The sequence below is a fragment of the Perca fluviatilis genome, chromosome 1, assembly GCF_010015445.1.
Source record: "Perca fluviatilis chromosome 1, GENO_Pfluv_1.0, whole genome shotgun sequence".
NCBI classification, from domain to species: Eukaryota; Metazoa; Chordata; class Actinopteri; order Perciformes; family Percidae; genus Perca; species Perca fluviatilis.
In genome coordinates this window covers 35,939,105-35,963,351 of record NC_053112.1, presented here as the reverse complement: position 1 = coordinate 35,963,351, position 24,247 = coordinate 35,939,105, and the positions used below count along the sequence as shown (strand labels likewise).

Sequence of the window (24,247 nt, the reverse complement as noted above, 5' to 3'; positions counted from 1 at the left end):
AGTCTTTTATTATTCTTGTCGGTGTTTGATGAAATTGATTTAAAGTTGTGAATGTCCCACTAAAACAACACAAAGTCTCAGCCTCAGTAGGAACACTTATTGACCAAAGGATCAGATGTGCATTAAGTGGAGGTCTGGAGGAGGTTGATGAAGGCAGAGCAGGGGACCCAGACATGCGTTGCTGCTTTGACCTGCTTCACTGATTGCTTAGTTGCAAAGGGCCAAATATTTCAGTTTAAAGTCCTACATTAAGAACGGTTTGAACTACAGCACCTCACACAGGTCCGTTTATGAAAATATCTGCATTTCACTTAAATAGGTTTGTCCAAAATGAACCTATTGACATTTTCAACAAGGATTGCAGCGTGGCTAGTTTGGTAGCTACTTGTCTAGCTGCTTGGCATGCTGCTGTGAAACGAGTCTGTGTAGTGAATCAGTAACATGTTAATAGTTTCTAGAGCATTCGTTCATTTTCAATAAATTGCACGAAAGTAGGTAGTCGGAACAAGGCCGAGTATATCATTTTAGCTGTAAGCCAGGTACTATTATATTTGTACAGTGCAGTACAATGACAGGTTAGTTCCACTTTGCGGCTGCGTAGCATTTGTTGCCTGGATTATTTCAGTGTTGTGTGACTGCCAACGATTGTATCCCTTTTGTTATGTAACTTTACCCCCTCTCTCATTTCTTTAGTGGAATTTTTCATTAGACTGATGGTTATCCTCAAAGGACAAAACATTACATTATCAGCAAATGACTGATGTTTTGGCAGCAGAGTTGGGTTATCCAGGGCATCAGGTATGTGCTGGTTGGTGGGTCATGGAAAGCGTCTTTCTTTGATGCACACATGCAACAAAGACATGATTTTAGTCCTCAGTTTCTGAACGTTCAAATGGAGATACATAACTGGATTTCTGTGAATTCCCACATTAGGGGGGTTAAGTTTGACTTTCCGAACAAAACCTACTTTCTCACTCACCCCTTGTGGTATCAGGCCATGCAAATAGTTTTGGTTTTATTAGCAAAGGTTGAGTTATCAGTCTCTGAGATTTCTCCTGCCACCCCAGTACAATGAAGCATTGAAAAGGAGTATTTAAAAACATAACAGCAACCGGTCTTTTCATGAACCTTGTCCAGGTTACTCAGGGTGATCCACATACCTCACTGTCAACAGTTTCCATCACAGCTACTTAATGCTATAGAAATAGTCTGGGACATCAGACCAAAATGCCACAATGAGTTTAAATTCATATTCACTCAATAAGTAATCAGAGTCTGTTGAGTTGTGCTTAAGCTGATTTTGGCCCTAAAACAAGTTAGCTCACGCGGTTAAAGTGAATAGATGACAGTTGGAACTAGAAGGGCACTCGGAGAGCAAAGACCTCCGCCAAGGTATGCCCTATCTCACATTGTTAATGCGTTGTGTGAATTTTCCTAGTCGGGAACACATTTTTCAGATTATTCCGACACCACATGAATGCAGCACAAATGCCCTATGTCTTAACAAAAGTGAAAAATAATTTGTGTATTTGCCTCGTGATTCGGATCCGCTCCAAAATTGATTGGGTTCTTCCTTAGCCCATGCTACACCCTTCCACCCAGTTTCACGAAAATCGGCCCACTAAGCCTGCTGACAAACGAACGAACGAAAGAACGGACAAACCGAAACGAAATAACCTCCTTGGTAGAGGTAATAATCAGAGCATTGCATTTGGTTCGAATTGGCTGTAATTATTATTAATAAAGTTTATTATTTATTGTATGCATGCATGTTAGCACACTGCTTACTGTTTCTTAGCTCCTTTTATTAATTTACTTCTCTCTTTTATCTGTCTTTGCTTCATCGCAGGCGTTTGAAGTGGCAGAGACAGAGCTGGGGATTCCCGCCCTGTTGGACCCAGAAGACATGGTGTCCATGAAAGTGCCTGACCGGCTCAGCATCATCACATACGTTTCCCAGTACTACAACTTCTTCAACAACAAGTCTCAAGGTGGGCACAGTCAATTTAGTTGGGTTTCGCTTCAAGCGGTGTGAACATAAAATACGTATAATGTTTTGAGGTTAACGTAGTTTGTACAATTTGGACCTTTTGATGATTTTGGATTCAAGGAAAATCAGCATGTAGTGCGTTTCTCATCCCAATCCTAATTTCAGAGACATAAAAACTCCTGTAATTTGTGGGTTAGACAAAACAATTTATATAATTTGTTTTACGTCATTAACTGATGACTTCCTTTCCCACAGCAAACCCCCCTTGCATGAAAAGGCTGAGTTCTGTCGGTCTGAATGAGCCAGCCCAGAAAAGACCCCCGACCCCTTTGGAAGACAAACTGGAGGAGTCTGAGGTAAGAACAAGACCTGGCACCAGTGCGCATGTGTTGATGATGATTTGTTGTTTTTTTTACTCTAGGCCACACATAATACCTTTTTCAAAACTGCATTACTGAACTACATTATTTCTGCATAATACTCTACTGGAGCTGCATGTTAACAAGCTGGATTCTCTAAGTAATATATTGTTTACGGTGTCCTTTTTTATGCCTGGATAATCACACTGAAACCACAAGCTTTATTTTATTTTTATTTTTTTTTGCATACTAGTGTGTAAGTGTGTATCTGAAGCCTTGGATTATCTAAGTATAATTCTGCATGTGCTATTTGGGGTGTTAAGTCATCAGATCTGTACAATACAAAACCCATCCTGCCATTGCAGTACAACAATGTCCAACCTCGACATAAGTATTTTATAATTCCTACTTCCTATGTGGGCTTTGTGTTGCACAGCAGGGGAACAGCTTAGCAACCGAGGTAGCGTAAGTCTATAAAGATAGCCTCTGTATCCTGTCTCTCTTTTCTTTCGCATGCCTTCAACTTCTTTCCTCCATTGCCATACTTCCATGTCCTGGTAACCCCTTCAGATGGAAATTCATTCCACTCCCTCCTCTTCCTGCTCTTCTTCCTCCTCACATCTGATCCCCCCTCCACTCTCTGGTCCTGAGCCTAGGCAGTAGGATGGGGGGGGGTGGGGTGGGCTAAGAGGTGAAAGCAAAAACAGTTAGGTCAGTTTTTTTTTTTTTTTTTTTTTTTTTTTTTTTTTTTTTTTTTAAACCATCTCTGTATAAGAAATACTAATCGTCGTAGTACTATCCTAACACTGTGTGTGTGCCAAGTTTTGGAGTGCGCTGCTGCTAACCCCCTTTTTTTTTACTTAACAAGAAAAAATGAATTAAAAAAATAACCCGAATGCCTGAAAACCATATATCAATCCTAAATATTAGTCATATCCAAAATGTGACTCTCAGAGCCACTAACCCAAGCTTTTTTTAGCAATAAGATATTATTACATTTTTGTATCAATGATGATGATGATCAAAGGATGTTTTAAACTGAAAAAGTAATGCAGTAATGGACCACGTGAATCGATGAGCAGTAGATGTTACAGTAACCGAGTAGCTGTAGCTAGCTAAAGAAAATGAACAATCCACATCCTCAAATCCTGACTCCGTGTTTGATCTCCCCCCCCTCCCCCATTACTTTCCATCTTCCCCCCCTTCCCCTGACGTGTCCTCACTGTCCCCTCCCCGCGAACAATGTCCCGGTTGCCTGCGCTAGCCGAGCCGGCCCGCGCCGACCGGTGTAGAAGCGGTTGCAGAAGTCAAGCGCAGCACGCTCAGCAGCACCTGCGCCGCCTGCCAGAAACATGTCCACCTGGTGCAGAGGTTTCTGGTGGACGGCAAGCTCTACCATCGCAACTGCTTCAGGTGAAGTGTGTGTGTGTCTGTGTGTCTGTGTGTCTGTGTGTGTATGTGTGTGTGTGTACCTGTTTTACTATATTCGTGGGGTCCAAAAACCGGGGACTACAGTATACTTGTGGGGTCTGCACAAAGGGCTGTTTGAGGGTTAAGACTTGGTTTTAGGACTAGGGTTAGAATTAGGTTAGGGTGAGGGTAAGGGTTAAGGTTAGGCATTCAGTTGGGATGGTTAGGGTAAGGGGCTAGGGAATGCATTATGTCAATGATATGTCCCCACAAAGATAGTAATACAGACTTTTTAGGCCATGAGTGAGCAATGCTGTGGAGCCATATTTCTAACAACGCAATGACAAAATATATACTCTTTTGAGTTTCTTAGAGTGATTTTCCTTAAGATTTTAGATCTGGCTGATTTGGTGGTTACTGGTGGTAACAAGCGTGATTGATTTACTACATAAGAGCCACTGGTGTATCCATTTACAGAGAAGCCAGCCACACAAACTCACATTGTTTTTAAGAAAGAAGCCAGACAATTATTTTCCATTATGCCATGAGCAACGCTGGCCATGTTTTACTAGCTGAATGTTTTTAATGTGAGCAAGGAAAATGGCGGACCCCGTCACAACAATTAAGAGTACCATACAGAGAGGTAATTAGAGATTGTTTGGCTACTGCTGGAAAAATGACAGCCATAAAGTGTCAAACACTGGATTTGATTCCATGAAAATGTTAAGGATTATAACTGCAGAAATGAATGAGTTAACAGTTAGATTTTTTTGTACATATCGAACAATACCAGAGTGCTGTGCGTATTATTTGAACGGACTTGTGCTCATGTTATTAATCTTTTGTAGCTGTGTATCTCAACAGTCTTCATGGCCCATTGACGATCTTACTGTCGTCCTGTGTCATTGTTGTCTCAGGTGCGTAGAGTGTCACAGCACTTTGCTCCCTGGATCCTACAAATTAGGAAGTGACTCCGGGGCCTTGGTCTGTACACATCACCTTGCAAGGCACGCCTTAGCCAATCGGAACGGCCGGCTAGATCTTAGTGAGAGACCAGTGGCAGGTCAGTCTGCCAGGATTGGTCGCAGCACAAGTCCTCGCACCTCGCCCTCTGAGAGGGAGCGGACCGAGACTCCTTCTCCAGTAAGCCAAACGACTGACGCGGCCGTGCCTACCAACGACTCTGCCACAGGCGCTGCCGTTACGACAAATGCAGCCGACTCTTTGGAGAAAGCAAAAGAGGTGGATGGAAGTGGCGAGACAGAGGTGATCCCACGCTCTTCTTCTCCTCCCAACCCTTTTGACGAGAGCGACGAAGAGGAGGACGAGGTGGAGAAAGAGGAAGAGACTAAAACGCCAGCCAAATTAACCACCAACGGGGACCTTCCTTCCACACCGATCAGTCGCCATGAAGGTGCCAGTCGGCCAGTACCGGCACCCCGCCGGGTCCCTGAGCCCACCCCTCCGCCTCCTCGCCCTGCCCCTCGGGTTCGGCTACCCCGTACGGCAGACGGCCTTCCAGTCGGTGCGTGCTCACTGCAGAATATAAATGATTCTAGATGAAATCAGGATCTGTTGATATGTTCATCCTCACATTTTTTTCCTTGAAATCACAGGTGAATCCCAGAAGCCTCCGATTCCTCCCAAACCTCGAGAAAGATCCCAGTCTCCTGGAAGGTAGCTGAACCTCTCTTAAATGCCTCTCTTTTTCTGTCCATTCCCACCACATCGACCTTGTTCATATCATCACAGTCCTTCTCTGTCTCAGTTCGGAATGGCATCTTGTTACAGCATGTATTTGTTTGCCCCTCCCTGCCTCCATTTGGATGTATTTTGTTGTCTTCCCCTCTGTGACCCCTCCATCACTATCTGTGTATCTCACTGTCCAGCCTGTCCGGTGGCACCCATAAACCCAAAGACCCACCTTGGCTCGCCCTGGTCCAATCAGAAGCCAAGAAGAAGAAAGCCCCTCCCCCTCCCCCTGTCGGACTGGCAACCCCTCCCAATACAGGCTCTCTGTCCTCTCTCAAAGGGGAGGGCTCCAGACCCAGCACGCCCCCTCCACCCTCCAACCCATTCGAGGACGATGAGGACGACGATGAGAATGGCGAGGCAGAGGAAGAAGAGGGGAGCGCAGGAAGTGCCATTCCACCCACAGTTGTGGCTAGTCACCCCTGGTACAGCATCTCTCAGCCGGCTGACGCGCCAGCAGCAGACACTCCCCCCAGTGGAGGAAGCTCGTCCCGCTCCGCCAGCCCCGGGAGTGCCAAGAGCAAGAAACGCCCGGCACCTCGTGCTCCACAGCCACCTGCAGGGCACCACGGTCAGTTTTTTACTAACATTCAACTGTCCTTTGTGATTTATCTACCTAGCTGTTTGTCCTCTGTACAGGAATGCAATGCAAAGACATGACTCTAGTACCTTTTTACTGTACCACTCACCAGTAGGTCTGTACTTTTGTGGAGATGTTAAAACAGGCCAGTCTAATGTTACCCTTTAGGTGGTACGGTAGAAATGTGTCCGTTTGTGGAGGAGAACATGCGTTTGCTCATGTTGTATATCCCTACACTATGAAGGTAAATATGGTGCAAAACGTGAGAGCTTGTAGAATACAATGTGAGAACTTGCAGAACAAGAATTTTACTTTATGTTAAATTTTATTCTTGTACTTAAAATAAAATTTGCACTTGTAAAATAAAAATGTCCACTTGTAAAAAAATAAAATGTGAACTTGTAAAATTTACACTTGTAAAATAATAATTGCACTTGTATTTATTATTCACATTTGAAGTCACAAAAGAAAAAAATCTGAGAGCTTGTAAAAAAATCTGAACTTGTAAATTGAAATTTGCACTTGTAGAAAATATATTGACAAATGTGTAGATTGATATTTGCATGAACACAATGTCAGCTGCAAACTTGTAATGCAACATTTAGTCTGTACTTTCTTTTTTATCAGGTTGATTTTCCATCACAACCACAACTCAGTGATTACAAACCTCGGTTCAATATCACTGTGCGCGCCTTCGCATCACAAAGAGACGTAATCTCCGCTTCGACTTTTGCAACACTTGTTGCGATACATTTGGTGCAAAACTAATTTGTACCTGTGGACTTAGGCTGTGGAGCTCTGATCCAACAGAACGGGGAAAGCAGGGTTTTATCGCCAGATGAGGGACAACTCTGTCCGGCTTATTTAGCTATGCGATGGAAGCCTGGTTGAATAGCAAGCTAGCGTTAGCTAACTAACCACCCCGCCTGATTCTAAATATCAAACTTTTAATTATCTTAACACTTTTTAACAGTCAAACTGAAACACTGGCGGTGAGCTCGAGTCCGCGTCCGCAGACGGACCGTCACCAGCGATATCGCCAGCGGAGCTACATCGCTATTATTGCCAGAAAGCTTCGCTGCCGACCTCGACCTGCAGTCGGAGCTCCAGCGGGACACGGAGAGCCCCGCACCGTAGCATCGGCACATCCCCGGCCATGACCACAGCTTGCTTTGCTGATGTTGTGCCTCACTGCCAATCATTGCACCCGCTTGGGCAGCAACAATAGCTTCTGCAGAATTACATCCACCTCGCGGGCAGCAGCAATCATTTTTGCCGAATAATGCGTCATCTCTTAACCCTCGTTGCTGCCGAGATTTGCACCCAGGTAGCAAGGAAATGATAGTCTGATAAAACATTGATGTCTCTAAACGTTGTAAAATTATAATCATCATTGATGAACATGACAAAGGAATGTATATAGCCTACATTTTAATTAAACAGTAGCTACTTTGCCTTATAAAATCATTATTTCCCCTTATGGATGGAAGTCTTGGCAGGGATGCAGAACTTGGCACGTGTTACCCGCTGATGACGGTCCGTCTGCGGCTGCAGGACCTGGAGCTCACCGCCAGTGTTTCAGTTTGACTGTTAAAAAGTGTTAAGATAATTAAAAGGTATTTATTTAGAAGCTGGTTAGTTAGCTAACGCTAGCTTGCTATTCCACCAACACTAGCGGTGAGCTGCTACCGGGTGCGGGGCTCTCCGTGTCCCGCTGGAGCTCCGACTGCAGGTCGAGGTCGGCAGCGAAGCTTTCTGGCAATAATAGCGATGTTGCTCCGCTGGCCGATACCCGCTGGTGACGGTCCGTCTGCAGGACCTGGAGCTCACCGCCAGTGTTTCAGTTTGACTGTTAAAAAGTGTTAAGATAATTAAAAGGTATTTATTTAGAATCAGGCTGGTTGGTTAGTTAGCTAACGCTAGCTTGCTATTCAACCAGGCTTCCATGCGACATAGCTAAATAAGCCGGACAGAGTTGTCCCTCATCTGGCGATAGAAACCCTGCTTTCCCCGTTCTGTTGGATCAGAGCTCCACAGCCTAAGTCCACAGGTACAAATTAGTTTTGCACCAAATGTATCGCAACAAGTGTTGCAAAAGTCGAGGCCAGATTCGCCCTTTGTGATGCGAGAGCGCATACAGTGACAGATTCGAGAGGTTGTAATCACTGAGTTGTGGTTGTGATGGAAAATCAACCTGAGTAAAAAAAGTACATGACTAAATGTTGCATTACAAGTTTGCAGCTGTCATTGTGTTCATGCAAATATCAATCTACACATTTGTGAATATTTTTCTACAAGTGCAAATTTCAATTTACAAGTTCAGATTTTTTTACAAGCTCTCATGTTTTTTCTTTTGTGACTTCAAATGTGAATAATTTTACACGTGCAAATTTTTATTTTACAAGTGTAAATTTTTATTTTACAAGTGCACATTTTTATTTTACAAGTGCAAATTTTTATTTTACAAGTGCAAATTTTTATTTTACAAGTGCAAATTTTAACATACAAGTTAAATTTTTTTGTTCTGCAAGTTCTCACATTGTATTCTACAAGCTCTCACGTTTTGCACCATATTTACCTTCATACTACACTGCTACTACGTGTTACTGAAGAGCAGTATTTGGACATTTATTGGAAAACAACTCTTTTATTGCAGTATTTCAGCTTCATGGAAGGGTGTCCACATCATGTATACCTTTTTGGCAATTTTTAAATCTGCTATCCGCGTGTATGTCTACGCTGTATCGCTGTATACAGCGGGACGGCAGGCTGCAACGTCACAGCGTAAACCTACACGCCACTTTCTAAAGCCACGTGGCGTGTTATCGCGAGGCTACGTGTTCTCGTGAGGCTACGGTTGGGTTTAAGGAACGTCACCCGCGAGTTGGGTTTAGGAAAAGAAGAAACGGGCTGGGTTTAGGAAAAGAACAAACGTGGAAAGGAAATATCACACGCGGGACACGATCCCCACTCTCCTGGGTGAAAGTCCTGTGTTTTACCCATCCTCCACCCCGACCAACGTCCCTATGCGGATTTTCGGCCTTTCATACTACTCGCTACGGCGTCATATCTGCAGAGTTTATCATTGTGTTATTCCTTCATGACAATGTAACACGTGATTTGAATACATTATTTTTGCTGTATCAGATTCTTCAGCCTCATCATCAGTCTGCTTCACTGCCTCACTGACAAGTCCTCATGTAAAGAGACAATAACAGGCACTAGGGCTACAACTAACGGTTATTTTCACAGTTGATTTATCTGTTGATTATTTTCTCGATTAACCAATGAGTTGTTTGGTCTATAAAATGTCGATCAGTGTTTCCCGAAGCCCAAGATGACATCCTCAACTGTCTTGTTTTGTCCATAGTTACAAAATTACCAGTTTACTGTTACAGAGGAGTGAAGAAACTAGAAAATAGTCACATTTAAGAAGCTGGAATCAGAGAATGTTTAAAATTGGCACTTCAGCACAGTTAAACTGAAGGAGAGAGAGAGTGGAATGTTGTACATAGATGTTCATTGTTTTTTTGTTCTCCCCCCTCTCCATTTCAATCTGTCTCAACTACTTTGATTTCTGTTTCATTTCTGCTTTTTTTACTAAACCTTCTTTCCTCCTCAGTTTTCCCTCACTCTCAGCCCTCCTCTTGCTCTCCCTCTCCAGCTCTGAGCACAGAGAGTCTGTCCTCTGGCTCGGACCACAGCTCCTCCCACCCCCCTGCGGGTGGCAGTGCCAGCAGCGACCAGGAGCACGCCTTCACCAAAAGTGTGTCGGAGCCTTCCATCTGTTCACCGTGTGACTCTGCGGCGTCTCCTTCCTCCTCCTCCTCGACCGAGCGCCTGCCTCATCCTTCCCTAAGCCCCTACCCTTCTCCCGTGCCGTCAAATGCCAGCTCAGCTCCGACCACCCCACAGACCAGTCGCAGTTTTGGGAGCCAAGGGGCCGGAGCCGTACCACCACGACCCCCTACAACCCCCAGCCCATTGGCCTCAGAGGCCACCCAATCTCACAATAAGGTAATAGGTCCGTCTCCAAATAAAGCCAGAGAAGCAATACCCCTGGGCCTTTGTACATTCTGTTCCAGCTGTATCTCTTTTCTCACTTTAGCGGATCTGTAAGGAGAACCCGTTTAACAGGAAGGCTTCCCCCTCCCCTGCTAAATCCAAAACCAAACCACCAAAAGGCCCTCGTCCTGCCAGACCCCCGGCCCCCGGCCATGGCTTCCCTCTAATCAAACGCAAGGTAGAAAAACTCAAGAGCACATATAAGACCTTTTTCAATGGAACTCCATTGCCAGGCAACAGTCTGGCCCCTTGTTAACTTCCTGTCAGTTGATGTCATTCACATACACGGCAACAGGAAATCAACTTGGGGGCCATTTAGAATGTGTATGTTTACAGCTGTGAAATGGTCTGTATGCTTTTAGCGTAGAGAGAGAAATTCTAGATTGGATGAAGAAGTACTCAAATGGTCCCTGTCGTCCAAACATCCATCCAGGTGCAGTCAGACCAGTACATCCCAGTGGAGGACATCCACGGGGAGATGGGGCAGCTGGAGAAGCAGCTGGACGAACTGGAGCAGAGGGGAGTTGAGCTGGAGAAGAAGCTGAGAGACAACCCTAACGGTGACACGTCACACTTATTGTTAAAGGGGTGATAGAATGATTATATAGGGTATTTCACACTGTTCCTTAAGGTCTCCTAATGGGGTATGTAACATTGGTTGGGCTGAAAATGGCCTGGTTGATATTTTACTGGCCCTTATGCATCCCTGTGTTTTGGCCCTATTTGTAACAAGAGCTTTTCATCCAAATATGGTATGGTCATGAATATTTAGATGAGCTGCGCGCTGCTTGGTTGAGCATTATCCCCATACACACACATTAGAGACGCGCGCTGATTGGTTGAGGGAATCGCCATACACACAGATTAGAGACGCGCGCTGATTGGTTGAGCAAATCCCCAATACACACAGATTAGAGACGACAGAATCTCATATTCCAGACACTGCAGTGTTTCGTTACCAAATTCACTTCTGAGACTTTTTTAATGCGAGAAATCAACTATATAAAGCTCAAATATGGGCCTTTTTACGAAAATCGATGGCTAATTGCAAATTTGGTAAGACGTGTCGGACTTTAGGAGCTCCACACAGTCTGACGAGAAAGCGGCAGCCTGCTGGGCTCCATACCCAGCGCAAAGTCACCCTTTGTGGATACTGCACTACGGGGGTCCGCGGCCGGCTGCCGGCATAACTATAATATATTTACGGTTTGAATTTCATCATGCCACTTATATAACATCTACCTCAATGTCTTATAAAGCTAACCGTTGTCACATTTGAATTTAAGGCATTTTTATGAACTGAGGGGTCTTGTTAGGAGGAGCAGCAAGCTAGCTATGTGTCCTATTGAATACAATGGGAAATGATTGTGGCTAGCTAGCTACACTTTCGGCATAACTATAGTATATTTACAGTTTGAATTTCATCACAGCATGTATATTACAGGTCCCCCAAGGTCTTACAAAGCTTAGCTAACACTCGTCCGATTTCGGATTTCAATTGAATGCATTTTTGTTAATGTCAGAGTTCTCGTTAGGAGGAGGCTAGCTAGCTCTCATTGATGGACTCCAGCTCACCGCGGGCTCTATCAATGAGACAAGAGGCGTTTATTTCCCCGATTGTTTGTTTAAATAACTCAACACACATATCCATTATAAGATTAACTGGAACCTGCGGTAAGAGATTGCCGGCGTAACAAGCTCGCTGACCGCGCTCTCAGTCACTCACCGGCCTGCCGGTAGCAGGAAGAGGGGAGGGAGAACAGCGAGCTGCAGGCCCTGGAGCTCTGTCAGGGCAGTGGCGTGTGGTAGTCCAGTGACCCAGAAAAGAGTGAGTTTGCGCGGGTATAGAGCACCGGGCTGCCAACCCTCTATCGAGCTCACACCAGGCCGGGGTCTGTGACGGAGGACAGGCAGGGCGGCGATGTAGCAACCCAGGCAGCACCGGCCGCTGAACTCCGACACACAGTCGGACAAAATTTGCAATTAGCCATAACATTTTGTAAAACGGCCCATATTTGAGCTTTACATAGTTGATTTCTAGCATAAAAAAGTTTCAGAAGTGAATTTTGTAATGGAATAGCAGAGATCTGCGTGACCTAGATTCAGAAGACTACCTGATCTCAGGTCAGTTGTGTAGCCTATGTAAATGTTGGGGCGTGACCGTTCTCTTAAGACATCCATGGGCGTGACAAAGGTTCAGGTCCTGAGATGCTTACGTCAGCTTCTAGCTTTGTTGAGATTCACCCGTTTTCAGCGGCAGTTTCAAAATATGAGATTTTCATAGTAAAGGGGTGTCAATGGGATTTTGAGCTTCTATGTATGTCCTATTTACCCACCGAACTGTCGTTATTCAACTATGACAGGGTAAAATCGGTTTTCCATTCTATCACCCCTTTAATGGAGTTTCTTCAGTACGAGTTGAAGCCCAGTGAAACATCACAAGGATAGGAAACTGTCGTTAGGTTCACTATATTCCAAATTGAAAACTTTACTAAAGCATACATAGCTCACAAAAGTATTATAAAGGATTAAGAAAAGACAACCGATCACCTAGAGAAAATGGGGAGTAAAAAGGCAAGATTCCTAGATTTTACCTGAAAGATTCAATTCAATTCAATTTTATTTATAGTATCAAATCATAACAAAAGTTATCTCGAGACACTTTACAGATAGAGTAGGTCTAGACCACACTCTGTAATTTCCAAAACCCCAACAATTACAGTAATTCCATCAAGAGCAAGCATTAGCAGTGGCTATCGCGACAGTGGCAAGGAAAAACTCCCTTTTAGGAAGAAACCTCGGCAGACCCAGACTCTTGGTAGGCGGTGTCTGACGGGCCGGTTGGGGGTGTGATGAACAGTGGCGATAATAGTCACATTAAAGGTCACAGTGACGTCGAAGGTTATCGTGGAAGTTCATGTCATAGCAGGGCACATCGTGTCATACTGAGTAGTGCAGTCCCCTATATCGGATCCAGACTACTCTGTGCATAGGAACATCACAGCAGGGCGTTGCGGGATGTAACGTGGCGCTGCAGAGCATGGGTGGATGCGGCGGATGCAGCAGGATGCAGCAGGATGCGGCCGGGATTTGCAGAGAATCACAGAGCATAGCTCTGCGAAGAAGAAACATAAGGACTCCGGGGAGTAAACTCCCCAGAGCTAGATTAGTAACAAGCAATTCTGGGACAGGATGCATACAGAAGTAACAAGTAGAGAAGAGAGAGCAGCTCACTGTGTCATAGGAAGGAAACAGCATCCCCTGCAGTCTAGAATTATAATAGCATAACTAACTACGAGGAGAAGCAGGTGGGCCGGGTTAGGTGGACGCTGCAACTCCTCACTCCCTAACTATAAGCTTTGTCAAAGAGGAGGGTTTTCAGTTTACTCTTGAATGTGGACGGCGTGTCTGCCCCTCGAACCCAGACTGGAAGCTGGTTCCACAGAAGCGAGCCTGATAGCTGAAGGCCCTGGCCCCCAGTCTACTTCCAGAGACTCTAGGAACCACGAGTAGCCCCGCAATTCGAGCGGCGCGGTGCCCTAGTGGGACAATAAGGTACTAAGAGCTCTTCTAGGTATGATGGTGCTTGACCATTTAGAGCTTTGTAAGTCAGGAGGAGGATTTTAAATTCGATCCTAGACTTCACAGGAAGCCAATGCAGAGAAGCTAATACAGGAGAAATATGATCTCTTCTCTTAGTTCTCGTCAGAACACGTGCTGCAGCATTCTGGATCAGCTGGAGAGCCTTAAGGGACTTATTTGGGCAACCTGATAATAAGGAATTGCAGTAATCTAGTCTAGAAGTAACGAATGCATGGACTAGTTTTGGCAATGTTACGAAGATGGAAAAAGGCTATTCTTGAGGTTTGTTTTAAATGGGCGTTGAAGGATATATCCTGATCAAAAATAACTCCCAAATTTCTGACCGCAGTGCTGGAGGCCAGGGCAATACCATCCAGAGTAGCTATATCTTTCGAAAACGAAGTTCGGCAGTGCGTTGGTCCTATCACAATAACTTCTGTTTTGTCTGAGTTTAACATCAGGAAGTTGTGGGTCATCCAGGATTTTATATCCTCAACACACGTTTGAAGTCTTGCTAACCGACCACTTTCATCTGGCTTAATTGACAGATATAATTGGGTATCGTCTGCGTAGCAGTGATAATTAATTGAGTGTTTCCTAATAATATGTCCTAGAGGAAGCGTATATAAGGAAAATAGAATTGGTCCAAGCACTGAGCCTTGAGGAACGCCATGGCTGACTTTGGCGTGCTTGGAGGGTTTATCGTTAATGTTAACAAATTGGGATCGCTCAGAGAAATAAGACTTAAACCATTTTAGTGCAGTTCCTTTAATTCCAACTAAGTGTTCTAATCTCTGTAACAGGATTGTATGATCAGTGCATAATAATAGAAACAAAAAAAATCACATCTCCATGTTCCTCTTGTGCGTTGTCAGATGAGGATGAGGAGCACCTGTTGGTGGACTGGTTCACTCTCATCCACGAGAAACACCTTTTAGTGCGACGAGAAGCCGAGCTGGTCTACACGTAAGTATCAGACTGCAGCAAGGGGCAAATGTTAGGATCATAAGCCTTCAATGCCAGTCTCTCATCTCCTTCACATAATTTGCTCCTTGGCATCTCTGGGAGTTGGGTAATAGTTGGTCTGAGAAGCAGAGCTGTAACAATTCAAAATGTAGCTGTACAATTAATTGTCTCAGAAATAAATGCGATTAACAATTAATTATCTATATATTAATTAATTACATCTTTTGTTTATATTACTGTTATGTGACCCAGATAATGTAATAACACAAGCACACAGCCTATGAAGTAAACCACGCCTCTTTATTATCATAAAACATTTTTTATAGAGTGTATAGAGCTAAGTGCCAACAACTAACAATTGAAATAAAAATATATAGTCCGACCAATAATCACTTGAAGCTACATTGTGTAAGAATTTCTCCCATCTAGCGGTGAAATTGTACATGACAACCAACTGAATATTACTTTCTAGCCCTTCCTCCTACGGTGGCCGAACCCGAAATTAGCTCTCTCCATCGTTTACACGCAGCCATTCTAGCCACTCCAATATTAACTTTGGTCTTGTTGCTTTGCCTGTCGCGTTGCCGTTTTAATTCTCTTTTTCACTTCCCTGGCGAGTAATCTCCCCCTTGTATTCGTGACAGTGCCAATAGGTGTAAGAGGGCGAAATGCGGAGGTATGTCCCTCTTTGTATGTATTTCTAATGTATTTCATTCGAGCGAGTAGCTCATATGTATTCTGAATGATTCTAAATGGCAGATTACGAGAATACTTACACATGAATGAGTACATATTTGTGAAAGAACAAAGGTTTTTTTGTTTTTTTTTTGCTAAGAATCGACTAAAAAAAATGGCACAATGTGGGTTTAAATAATTACAAATTGGCATATCTCAACAAAATCAACAATTACCAGTTGTACACTTTAAGACCTCAGCTAATGTTAGCAATGAATTGCAGTTAAACAAAGAAACCAGGATTATGTAAAAAAAATAAAAATTGTTACAGGCCTACTGAGAAGGTTTTTAGGAATAGTTCCCCCAGCTTTTTGTAATTACTTATTAAGTGTCTAATCAGCCAAGTTCCTGTGCTTGAAACAAATCAAGCATGGCTAGTTACAGTATTCAGGAAGGAGGAGATCTTTTCTCTATTGCAGCCTTTTTCTTCAAATGTAGGCTCATATTTTTTACATGAAGACTTGACAAAAAGAAGTGTCAAAGTACAGTAGTAAATAGGTTACCAGTGTGTAATGTACTGTGTAACTTTTGCTCACTGCAGAGCGAAGCAGCAGAACCTGGAAGAGAGGCAAGCTGACGTGGAGTATGAGCTGAGGTGTCTTCTCAACAAACCAGGTGGGTTTGGCCTCAAGAGCACTTTAGCCAGATTCATTGCATGGATTTGTGGGAGCAATGCTTGACTCATGTTACAAAGAAAATACATTGAGACAACTTTTCTTTTTTTTCTTTTTTTATAAATCAATGCAGTGTGTGCAGGAATTTACTTTTTTTTCACCCTTTGGAATCATTCTATAATATAATTTGTTTTCCTATTAACAGGAGCTAAACTTTGTAGTAGAATTTACAGACACTGCATACACTGATCGACAAAACTGACTCACAAAACGGATTTATTTCTTTTCTTCTCTTCCTTTCCTCAGAGAAAGACTGGAGCGAGGAGGACAAGAGTCGGGAGCAGGAGCTAATGGCTGAGCTGGTTACCATCATTGAACAGCGCAACCAAATCGTCAACAGCATGGACCAGGACAGGCAGAGGTAATCTGACTAAGCCGTTAACTGTGTACCTCTGCGGTGATACTCTGCAACTACTAGCACTCTAACAGTCCTTCTGTCACAGGGAAGAAGAGGAGGATAAACTTGTGGAGGCCATGCTGAAGAAAAAAGGTAGGGTGAAGAGTAGCAGGTTAAAGATTCTGTAGATAAGAGCATTCATTAAACCTAAAATGTAAAGGCGGCATGTCGCTCTTCCATACTTAATTCATTCTTCTGATTATAGAACCGATGTGCATCTTAACGTGATTTTCTGTCCCCCCCCCCCCCCCACCTTCTCATCAGACTTCCATAAGGATCCAGACGTTGACCAGCAGAAGAAAAAAGGGGCAAAGTTCAAACCCATTAAGGTGCTCAAGCGGCTGAGCCATAAAGGAGAACCAGGCAAGAGCCCCCGCAAGGAGAAAACACCATAGAAGGGACGCATCCTCCTCCAAGAGGATAGGAGACAGTTTCCTATATAACTGTGTCATTAATGACATGGAAGTGCAACCCAGAATCCATTCCCTGCTCACATCTTACTTGATGCTTCTCCAAAAACAAGTTTCTTCAGTGACTATTTTTTTGTTGCCTCCGTGTGTTTTAAGATAACAACTCAACTGCTTTTAAGAGCGGACGTGTTTGTAAGCTCTCTGGCCTTTCAAGCCAGCGAACTGTACACTGCACTGATTAGTTGCGTGTTGCTTCACTATCCTTGCGTTGCCCAGCATGTCTGCCCTGTAGGCCTTTTTATCAAGGTTCAGCAGAGGTGTGACTCGGCAGTTCGCTTTGAGTGAAGTGAGTTGGATGCACGTTGATCCCTCATATCTCTAAGTTTTTTAATCTGTTCCTGACTTACACTCGTTGGATACCTGTGTCCTCTGCTCCTCAATTCCAAAGGTGAGTAGCAGAATATCTGAGAAGGTTTCATGTCAAGACGGGCCTGTGGTACGAGTTTTTTTTTTTTTTATGAGCTCTGCTTTAAATCTTGCAACATCTACCCTTGAAATGCTCTATTGACAATGGATACCTAAGTTTTTCTAGCTGCTATGTTATGATCGTCTGTGGTTTCCTTGTTTAGTTTCTTCTGGGACAGTTTTGTGATGGTGTCATTTATGTAAATGCATATCATCAAAGACGTGGATAAACAGTATTAATGTGTGTGTGTGTGACTGGAAACAAAGTGGGAGACTTAAAATCAGATTGATTTAGAAAATGTGAGGTCTACAGGAGAGCCTTGTAGAAAGCATTCTGCAGATGTCAGAAAGTGTATTAATATGAAAGGTCACACATGTTATAATGAATATTTGAAAAGGCAGATAGTTTTTTGACAAATGTAGCGAAGCACCAGCTTATAACTGTTTTAACCATTGAGGAAAACCTCAATATGCAATCATTAATTTATATTTTACTATGCCTTTCTGTATGTTTCCATGTTTTGCCTTAAAAGTGGATAGGAAAGTAATGTGTTAATGTTTGTACGAGTGCCATTTATTTAATTGCATGCGTGGATGAGCGTCATTTGAGCTTATGTAAATGTCAGTATGTTTACTCATTCTGTTCCTGTTCTGTCAGTTAGATTGTCTATCTGTAATCTCTGTTTCTGCTATGTGCCTGTCTTCCTGTCCAGCTGGAACCAAGGGCTTCTGTAGCACCACATCTGTCAGCTATACATTGTCCTAAAACAGCAGCAGGATTATAAGAAAAAAAACTGACACTGGAAGGCAGAGGAATAAAATAACTCAATGAAAGTAGTTCATGTTTCTTGTAAGTTTAATGCTTTCACATCCTGATGTCACAGTTGTGTCTTCACTGCTGTGCAGCGGGTCAGCTGAAACCTCTTTCCAGACATTACTACCAAATTCATTATGTCGCACTTAACTCGACTCATTTATAATCTGAATTTGAGGTTATATTGCTTGCACCTGATTTCCAAGTCATTTCCAAGTGCTCAGTCAGTGGCAGTGAGTCTTCTCTCCTACGGTCTCTTTCAAATCCATTGTTTCTGTCATCTGTTCTGCAGTCTCCCCTTTCCTCTCAGACATCATTTCATCCTTGTTGGGACTGCGGGCCTTGTCCAACACCTGCAGTTCTCGAATCCTCTGTTATTGGAGTCGTGACACAGCACAGGTTTAGGTCAATTGCAGGTTCAGATATCTGAACCTAAATGCCTGAATACAGACTGGCAGTAATGCTATTTTAAGGATCTGTTTACATTGCTATTGCTCTGTGTCCGTATCTAATTATATTATTTAAAAGAACATCACACTAAGCAATAAATCAATGAAGTTACAACACCTGTTTTTTTAAACCCAGGACAGCATAATGCTGACTTATAGTGAGCCAATATGTAAGCCATTCCCTGTTTACCTGGGATATCTCAGTGGTGATGATGTTGATGTACTGCTTCTCCAGACCCAGAGAGGTCATATCTGCCAGAAACTGTCTTCTCTCCTCTATCTCATCCAGAACTACAAAAGAAACAAACAACTTAATATTAGATTCAGGCTATTTAAGGGCCACTTGATATATTTAGTCACAGAACAGAAACTTAGTTCAGGCTGAAATGAATCGAAACAGATGCTCATAACTGCATCGACTTAATTCACATATGGTGTGTTTCTGTTCGGGTTATAATGGTAACAATTCCTCCATGTAACTATCCTACATCATCTGTTTCTGTGCGCACAGCCCCACCTTCCTGATACTCGTCTTTCTGCTCTGCCACTTCTAGGTTCCGACATGCACGAACATTTTGGAAAGCTGCAACTGTTGGCTCTTCTTTTCCCGTTGCCAATATGTTCTGAAGCCTCCTCTTCTCTTTCTCCGAGTCCCCTAGGGTAAAACGGAGAAAACGTGAGTGACAAGGACACTAAATGTTTGTTGGGATGCAGAAAATAAACCAAAAAAAATAAAATCACCCAAACTTCAGTGAGGAATGACCAACGGCAACTGTTTGCAATATAGGCCTGTCAAAACACATGAATGCAGAATTAATTACGGCGTCAACTTCAACAACATACTTATAGGACCAGGACGGAACTTTTCTCTGACGTAGCTGTTCCCAGAGCGACAAGATTCAGCGCTGCGTCTCTGAGGATTGCCTGGCAGACGTTTCTGAACAGATTTACTGCTTTTAGGCTGAGGGGCAGAAGCTGGTGATGTGGACTCAGAGGTCAGTGGTAGAGCAGCTCCATCTGGGGGGGAAAAGTTTAAGTTTTTAGAATGTGTTGGTTTTATTGCTTCATCTGGTTTGTGCTGGTTTTACTGTAAATTGTCTTTGAGTATCATGTAAAGCACTATATAAATAAAATATGATTACAAAATGTAGTACAGTAAAGCTTAATATTTGAAAAACATAAGAGCACCCCTATTATCATATTTATACTATCTGAGTCATGATTATGATATAATCTGGATTTGTTTTACAATATGTCATGAACTGAGTTTTGCAATAATATGGGGCAAACACTATCACAATATATAAAATATCTATACTTATTCGATGTCTGGTTAGTACTATCACACACATTATCATCGTATTGCATTCCCCAACCTCTCATCCAAAGGTCTCCTACTTACTCTTGAGGCATTCGTTGATCTTTTTTCTTTGGAGGTTGGTGAGTTTTGATTCCTGCATCATTACTGAGCACCAGGAGAGAGAGTGATTACAAGTTCAAAGCACAAGCCTACACAATGATAAGTGAACTGCACACACACACACACACACACACACACACACACACACACACACACACACACACACACACACACACACACACACACACACACACACACACACACACACACACACACACACACACACACACACACACACACACACACACACACACACGTATGTACCCAGACATACAGTACACATCCTATTACATCCTGTGTGTGTGTGTTTGTGTGTTTTCCAGTCACACCTAAACATCCACACTAGAATATCAACAAGTTCATCATCTCACATCTCAGCAGATCCTGGGTCTCCTTGCTGTACTGGGTGGCTCCGGGGTTGTTCCACAGTCCTCTGCCATCTCTACTCCGTGAGGTCTCCATCTGCAACCTCAAAGACATGATCAGCAATCTCTGGGGCTTATACTTAGGGTTATCTCTGTACATTGAAAGCTACATCTCAGATTTCATTTGTGAACTGGAACACATCACTAAACAGGGAGACAGGCTGTGTATGGATGCCATGACAAACCCTGGAGCTGCTCCATAGGCATTGGATGACAACTCCTAGGGCGGTCGACACTATAACAGCAGCTGTTATATTGACTTCAGTGGGACATGGGGGTATTTTCCGAGTCACAGCTAGCTAACATATAATTAAAACGATATGGATGTAATATTATGTAAAATAAAAATAATTCCAAACTGAACAAAAAAATAGCAATTAAATTCTTGACTTCATTCAAAACTCTTTATATACAGTCTATGGTTAAAACATGGATGTATTATATTGACCTTTTCAAACCAAACTCACTGAAATAGCACAATGTAACGTTAGCTAACGTTAAGCTAAATTGTGTTAACATAAACTAGCGTTACGTTAGTGACCTTAACTAACGTTAGCTGCTAGGTGGCTAACATTAACTGTCAGAAGCAGAAGGGTAATAAGTTGACTCTAGCTACATGTAAGAAACATGTGAAAAGGAAGGATATGACTTAAAAAGCCTGGAAATAACTTACTCAAACACTTCTTTAGTCCTTTGTAAACACTTAGCTAGCTACCGCTAAAGATAGCTAATTTCGGTCGAGACCATATATACTGTCTATGGTCGAGACAGCCGCGTCGGTCCGTTGCTATAGCAACCAAATAGCAACAAGCACTTCCGTAAAAGCTGCTACAGATCGCAGTTTTTGCTCCTTACTTGAGAGGTTTCGGGGACATAGTATGTCGATTGAAGTGATAAAAATGTCAGTAGTATGTTGAAAAAATCTGAACTAATTCATAGTATAAAATGTCATAGTATAGTATGTCTAAAAAAAGTGTTAAAGGGGTGATAGAATGGTTATATACAGTATTTCACGCTGAAAATTACTCTTTTGCTGTTTTTTTTTGGGCCCTAATGCTACCCTGTTAAATGGGACTGGACTGGACTGGATACACACACACACACACACACACACACACACACACACACACACAAAAAAAAAAAAAAAAAAAAAACACAAAAAAAAACACACACACACACACACACACACACACACACACACACACACACACACACACACACACAAAAAAAAAAAAAACACACACACACACACACACACACACACACACACACACAAAAGATAGAAGGTAGAGCCAAATGAGGAGTTGAGACATTGACGTCAACTTTTAGCTTTGTGTGACTTTTCTTTGGACATTTGACTAAAAAATAAATAATTATCCCAACTTAAGACAGCTTGTCTTCTAACAGACTGAGCTAGCATACTATTGAATGTCACAGTATGTCGAAAAAAGTCATAGTATAGTAGCCTACAGTATGTCAAAAAAATCCTTAAAAAGTCATGGTATAGTATGTCGAAAAAAGGGATAAAAAAAGTCACAGTATGTAAAAGAGTGCTAAAAATGTCACAGTATAGTCCGTCTAAAAAAATATAAAAGCTCATAAAAAACTCATAAAAGCCATAAAAAAGGCTAGTAGTAGTCTAGTATGGTATGTTGAAAAAATCCGAAAAAAATAGTAAAGAAAAAAAGCCATGAAAAAGTCATATTATAGGAGGTTGAATTTTTTTTATAATATAGTATGTCAAAAAAGTCACAGTTCGCAAAAAGTAATAAAAAAGTCATAGTATATCAAAAATAGTCATAGTGTAGTGTGGTGGAAGTTTTCCTTTGTTTATTTTAATATAAATCAATTGAAGCACGCTCAGTGCAATTATCAAAGCTCTCACAGAGTGAAAGTTGAGAAGAATCAGAATCAAACTGACCCCTCCTTGTCTCTAACATCATTAAGTGCTGTCAGAGCACAAATAAAATTCAGTTATTTCATGTGTGTGGTTTCACTGGAAATAGCTTATTTCTGTGAGCGAAGAAATAGTGAACAAAAATCATTATAACCTATATCACGCATACATTTCTTAACTAAACCAAGTCATACTTTAGTAGAAAATGCATCTATTAGATAATCTTTCAAGAGTCTAAGTCAAATGTGGTGTCTGTGTGTCGTCAATGTAATAAAAGATCCACAAGGAACTTTTCCTGAGTTCTAAAGCACACAACGAAATGGCCTAGGTCTTTATACTTATCTTTGTTCAATATTAACAATATTGCTGTTTAGGAATAATTTACTTTCTTTATCAATAATCTATCAGTTGAATTTGTGTGGTCATGAGGAACCACAGGTTCAAAACCCCAATTAGCCCCAATTTAGTAGCATTTGTATACCAACCATCCTAATGCCTGTTATTGGAACATAAGAGTGGACGTAAGTTAATCATTACAGTAATATTAGCTCTGTACTAGTACTTATTGTATTCCTACTACCATTTAAAAAAAAAAGTAGTGAATGCATCACTCGTCTTTTTTCCATGTTCTTCACTATTGTTCCTAGAGTGTTTTTGTATGCAAATATTGGGAGGAATGGTTACACGTGATTTATCATATTTTTCTCTCATCAAAAATAAAATGCAAAAACCATAAATGCAATAGAAAATCATAAATGCAGTAATGAAGAATAAACACACTACAAATGTGGAAAACCCCCCATGTTCTTCTTGAAGGGTACCTATTTCAGTCCTTTTCTGTCCATCTGCTCCTGTGTGTGTGTGTGTGTGTGTGTGTGTGTGTGTGTTGTCAAAGCACACTGCACTGAGTCACAGAGGAATGTCAACATCTCCTCAAAAGAATGTGCAGTGAGTGTGTGTGTGTTCAGAGAGAGAGAAGCGGTGTGTCCTCTACAATTGTGAAGTATATTCTGCTGTCACTGTCAGAGAATGTATGTGTGGTTGTCAGAGAAGAGATCAGTATCACTGCTGTCTTCTGAAAAGATTTTAAACAGCAGGCTACAATACCAGTATGTAGCTTCTGGTTTTTCCTCCTCTCTCAATGTGTTGCAAACAGTGAGAAAAACTCCAGTTTTCCCTGTCGCTTCAGAAATGGCACGTGGGTGACTCAGCAGAGGATCTGCTCGTCACTTGTTGCAGGTTGTAGAAAAACCTGTCCTCTTCTCCTCATCTGGAACCTTTTGTAGTGATGCGTGTATCCAGCTGGCTCTCCCTGGAACCTTTCACTGCCCTGTGTCACTGGAACGATCGCGATGGTCTCTGTCACCGTCTATTTGCCAATCCTTCCTCCTGAAGTTGTTATCCCCACAGAATCCCCAGGCTTGACACCTGGATTCTTACGGCCAAAAGAGCAGAAGAAAATTCTCACGCAATAACCTAACCTATCATTTCCCTTATACTGCCGTGGAAGAAAAGGTGTTTTTTATTATGGGCCTCTCCCTACCTATGTATAAATAAAGAAAAAAAAATCTTTAGAGCAAAATTCTTTGGAGCAAATCAGAACCAATAAAACAAAAACAATTACTATTGCATCCCCTTACACTACTGTGTCAATCAGGGGTAGATGATCCTTTTGTTTACAGTTGAACTATCAATTTTGTCAATTTTGTTCTCAGCTAAGCAGATTTTCTCAATGTACAATTGTTAACTATTCTAGCACTTTGGTTATCCAAGGTCTTTTAAACTGGAGCTACAGTGATGTCACAACAAATGTAAAAAAATTATTTAACACTATTTATTTCCCTTGCTACTTTATTA

General features: G+C 42.3%; 2 protein-coding genes across 7 annotated transcripts in view; one reads left to right on the top strand and one right to left on the bottom strand.

Annotated features, from left to right (window-relative positions):
- micall1a (MICAL-like 1a) overlaps positions 1 to 19,304 on the top strand; it is a 25,219-nt gene extending 5,915 nt beyond the window's left edge. Inside the window, exons 3-17 of one of the 3 annotated variants that reach the window (XR_005640401.1) lie at positions 1,850 to 1,991; positions 2,246 to 2,346; positions 3,614 to 3,762; positions 4,677 to 5,284; positions 5,376 to 5,436; positions 5,649 to 6,082; positions 9,714 to 10,108; positions 10,200 to 10,334; positions 10,590 to 10,716; positions 14,614 to 14,704; positions 15,981 to 16,054; positions 16,360 to 16,474; positions 16,557 to 16,603; positions 16,775 to 17,368; positions 19,203 to 19,304. Coding sequence is in view for 2 of the 3 variants with exons in the window: in XM_039812818.1 (XP_039668752.1) it covers positions 1,850 to 1,991; positions 2,246 to 2,346; positions 3,614 to 3,762; positions 4,677 to 5,284; positions 5,376 to 5,436; positions 5,649 to 6,082; positions 9,714 to 10,108; positions 10,200 to 10,334; positions 10,590 to 10,716; positions 14,614 to 14,704; positions 15,981 to 16,054; positions 16,360 to 16,474; positions 16,557 to 16,603; positions 16,775 to 16,905 (2,610 nt within the window). In the remaining variant the exon portion in view is untranslated. Of the gene's footprint in view, positions 1 to 1,849; positions 1,992 to 2,245; positions 2,347 to 3,613; positions 3,763 to 4,676; positions 5,285 to 5,375; positions 5,437 to 5,648; positions 6,083 to 9,713; positions 10,109 to 10,199; positions 10,335 to 10,589; positions 10,717 to 14,613; positions 14,705 to 15,980; positions 16,055 to 16,359; positions 16,475 to 16,556; positions 16,604 to 16,774; positions 18,223 to 19,202 lie in introns of those variants that run through there. The other 2 variants (XM_039812943.1, XM_039812818.1) reach the window with 2 other exon arrangements.
- c1h22orf23 (chromosome 1 C22orf23 homolog) lies at positions 17,424 to 24,247 on the bottom strand. 4 transcript variants are annotated; one of them, XM_039813769.1, is made up of 7 exons: positions 23,498 to 24,247; positions 20,440 to 20,537; positions 20,051 to 20,113; positions 19,492 to 19,665; positions 19,166 to 19,303; positions 18,839 to 18,939; positions 17,424 to 18,570 (listed from the first exon to the last, which is right to left on the bottom strand). In XM_039813769.1, the coding sequence occupies exons 2-7, from the start codon at positions 20,528 to 20,530 to the stop codon at positions 18,424 to 18,426; spliced, it is 714 nt and encodes a 237-aa protein (XP_039669703.1). In that variant the 5' UTR covers positions 20,531 to 20,537; positions 23,498 to 24,247; the 3' UTR covers positions 17,424 to 18,423. The 4 variants fall into 4 exon arrangements, with proteins under 4 accessions (XP_039669703.1, XP_039669627.1, XP_039669548.1 ...); XM_039813693.1 differs by lacking the exon at positions 23,498 to 24,247 and adding an exon at positions 21,167 to 21,342 and having other exon boundaries at positions 20,440 to 20,530; XM_039813614.1 differs by lacking the exon at positions 23,498 to 24,247 and adding an exon at positions 21,167 to 21,341.

Bases quoted from the DNA above. Each gene is read 5' to 3' on its own strand.
- c1h22orf23 (XM_039813535.1), bottom strand. From the start codon at position 20,593: ATGTACAGAGATAACCCTAAGTATAAGCCCCAGAGATTGCTGATCATG. The intron at 20,114-20,439 runs GTGAGATGATGA...CCTGGTGCTCAG, and splicing joins GACCCAGGATCTGCTGAGAT to TAATGATGCAGGAATCAAAA. The intron at 19,666-20,050 runs GTAAGTAGGAGA...TTTCCCCCCCAG, and splicing joins GATCAACGAATGCCTCAAGA to ATGGAGCTGCTCTACCACTG.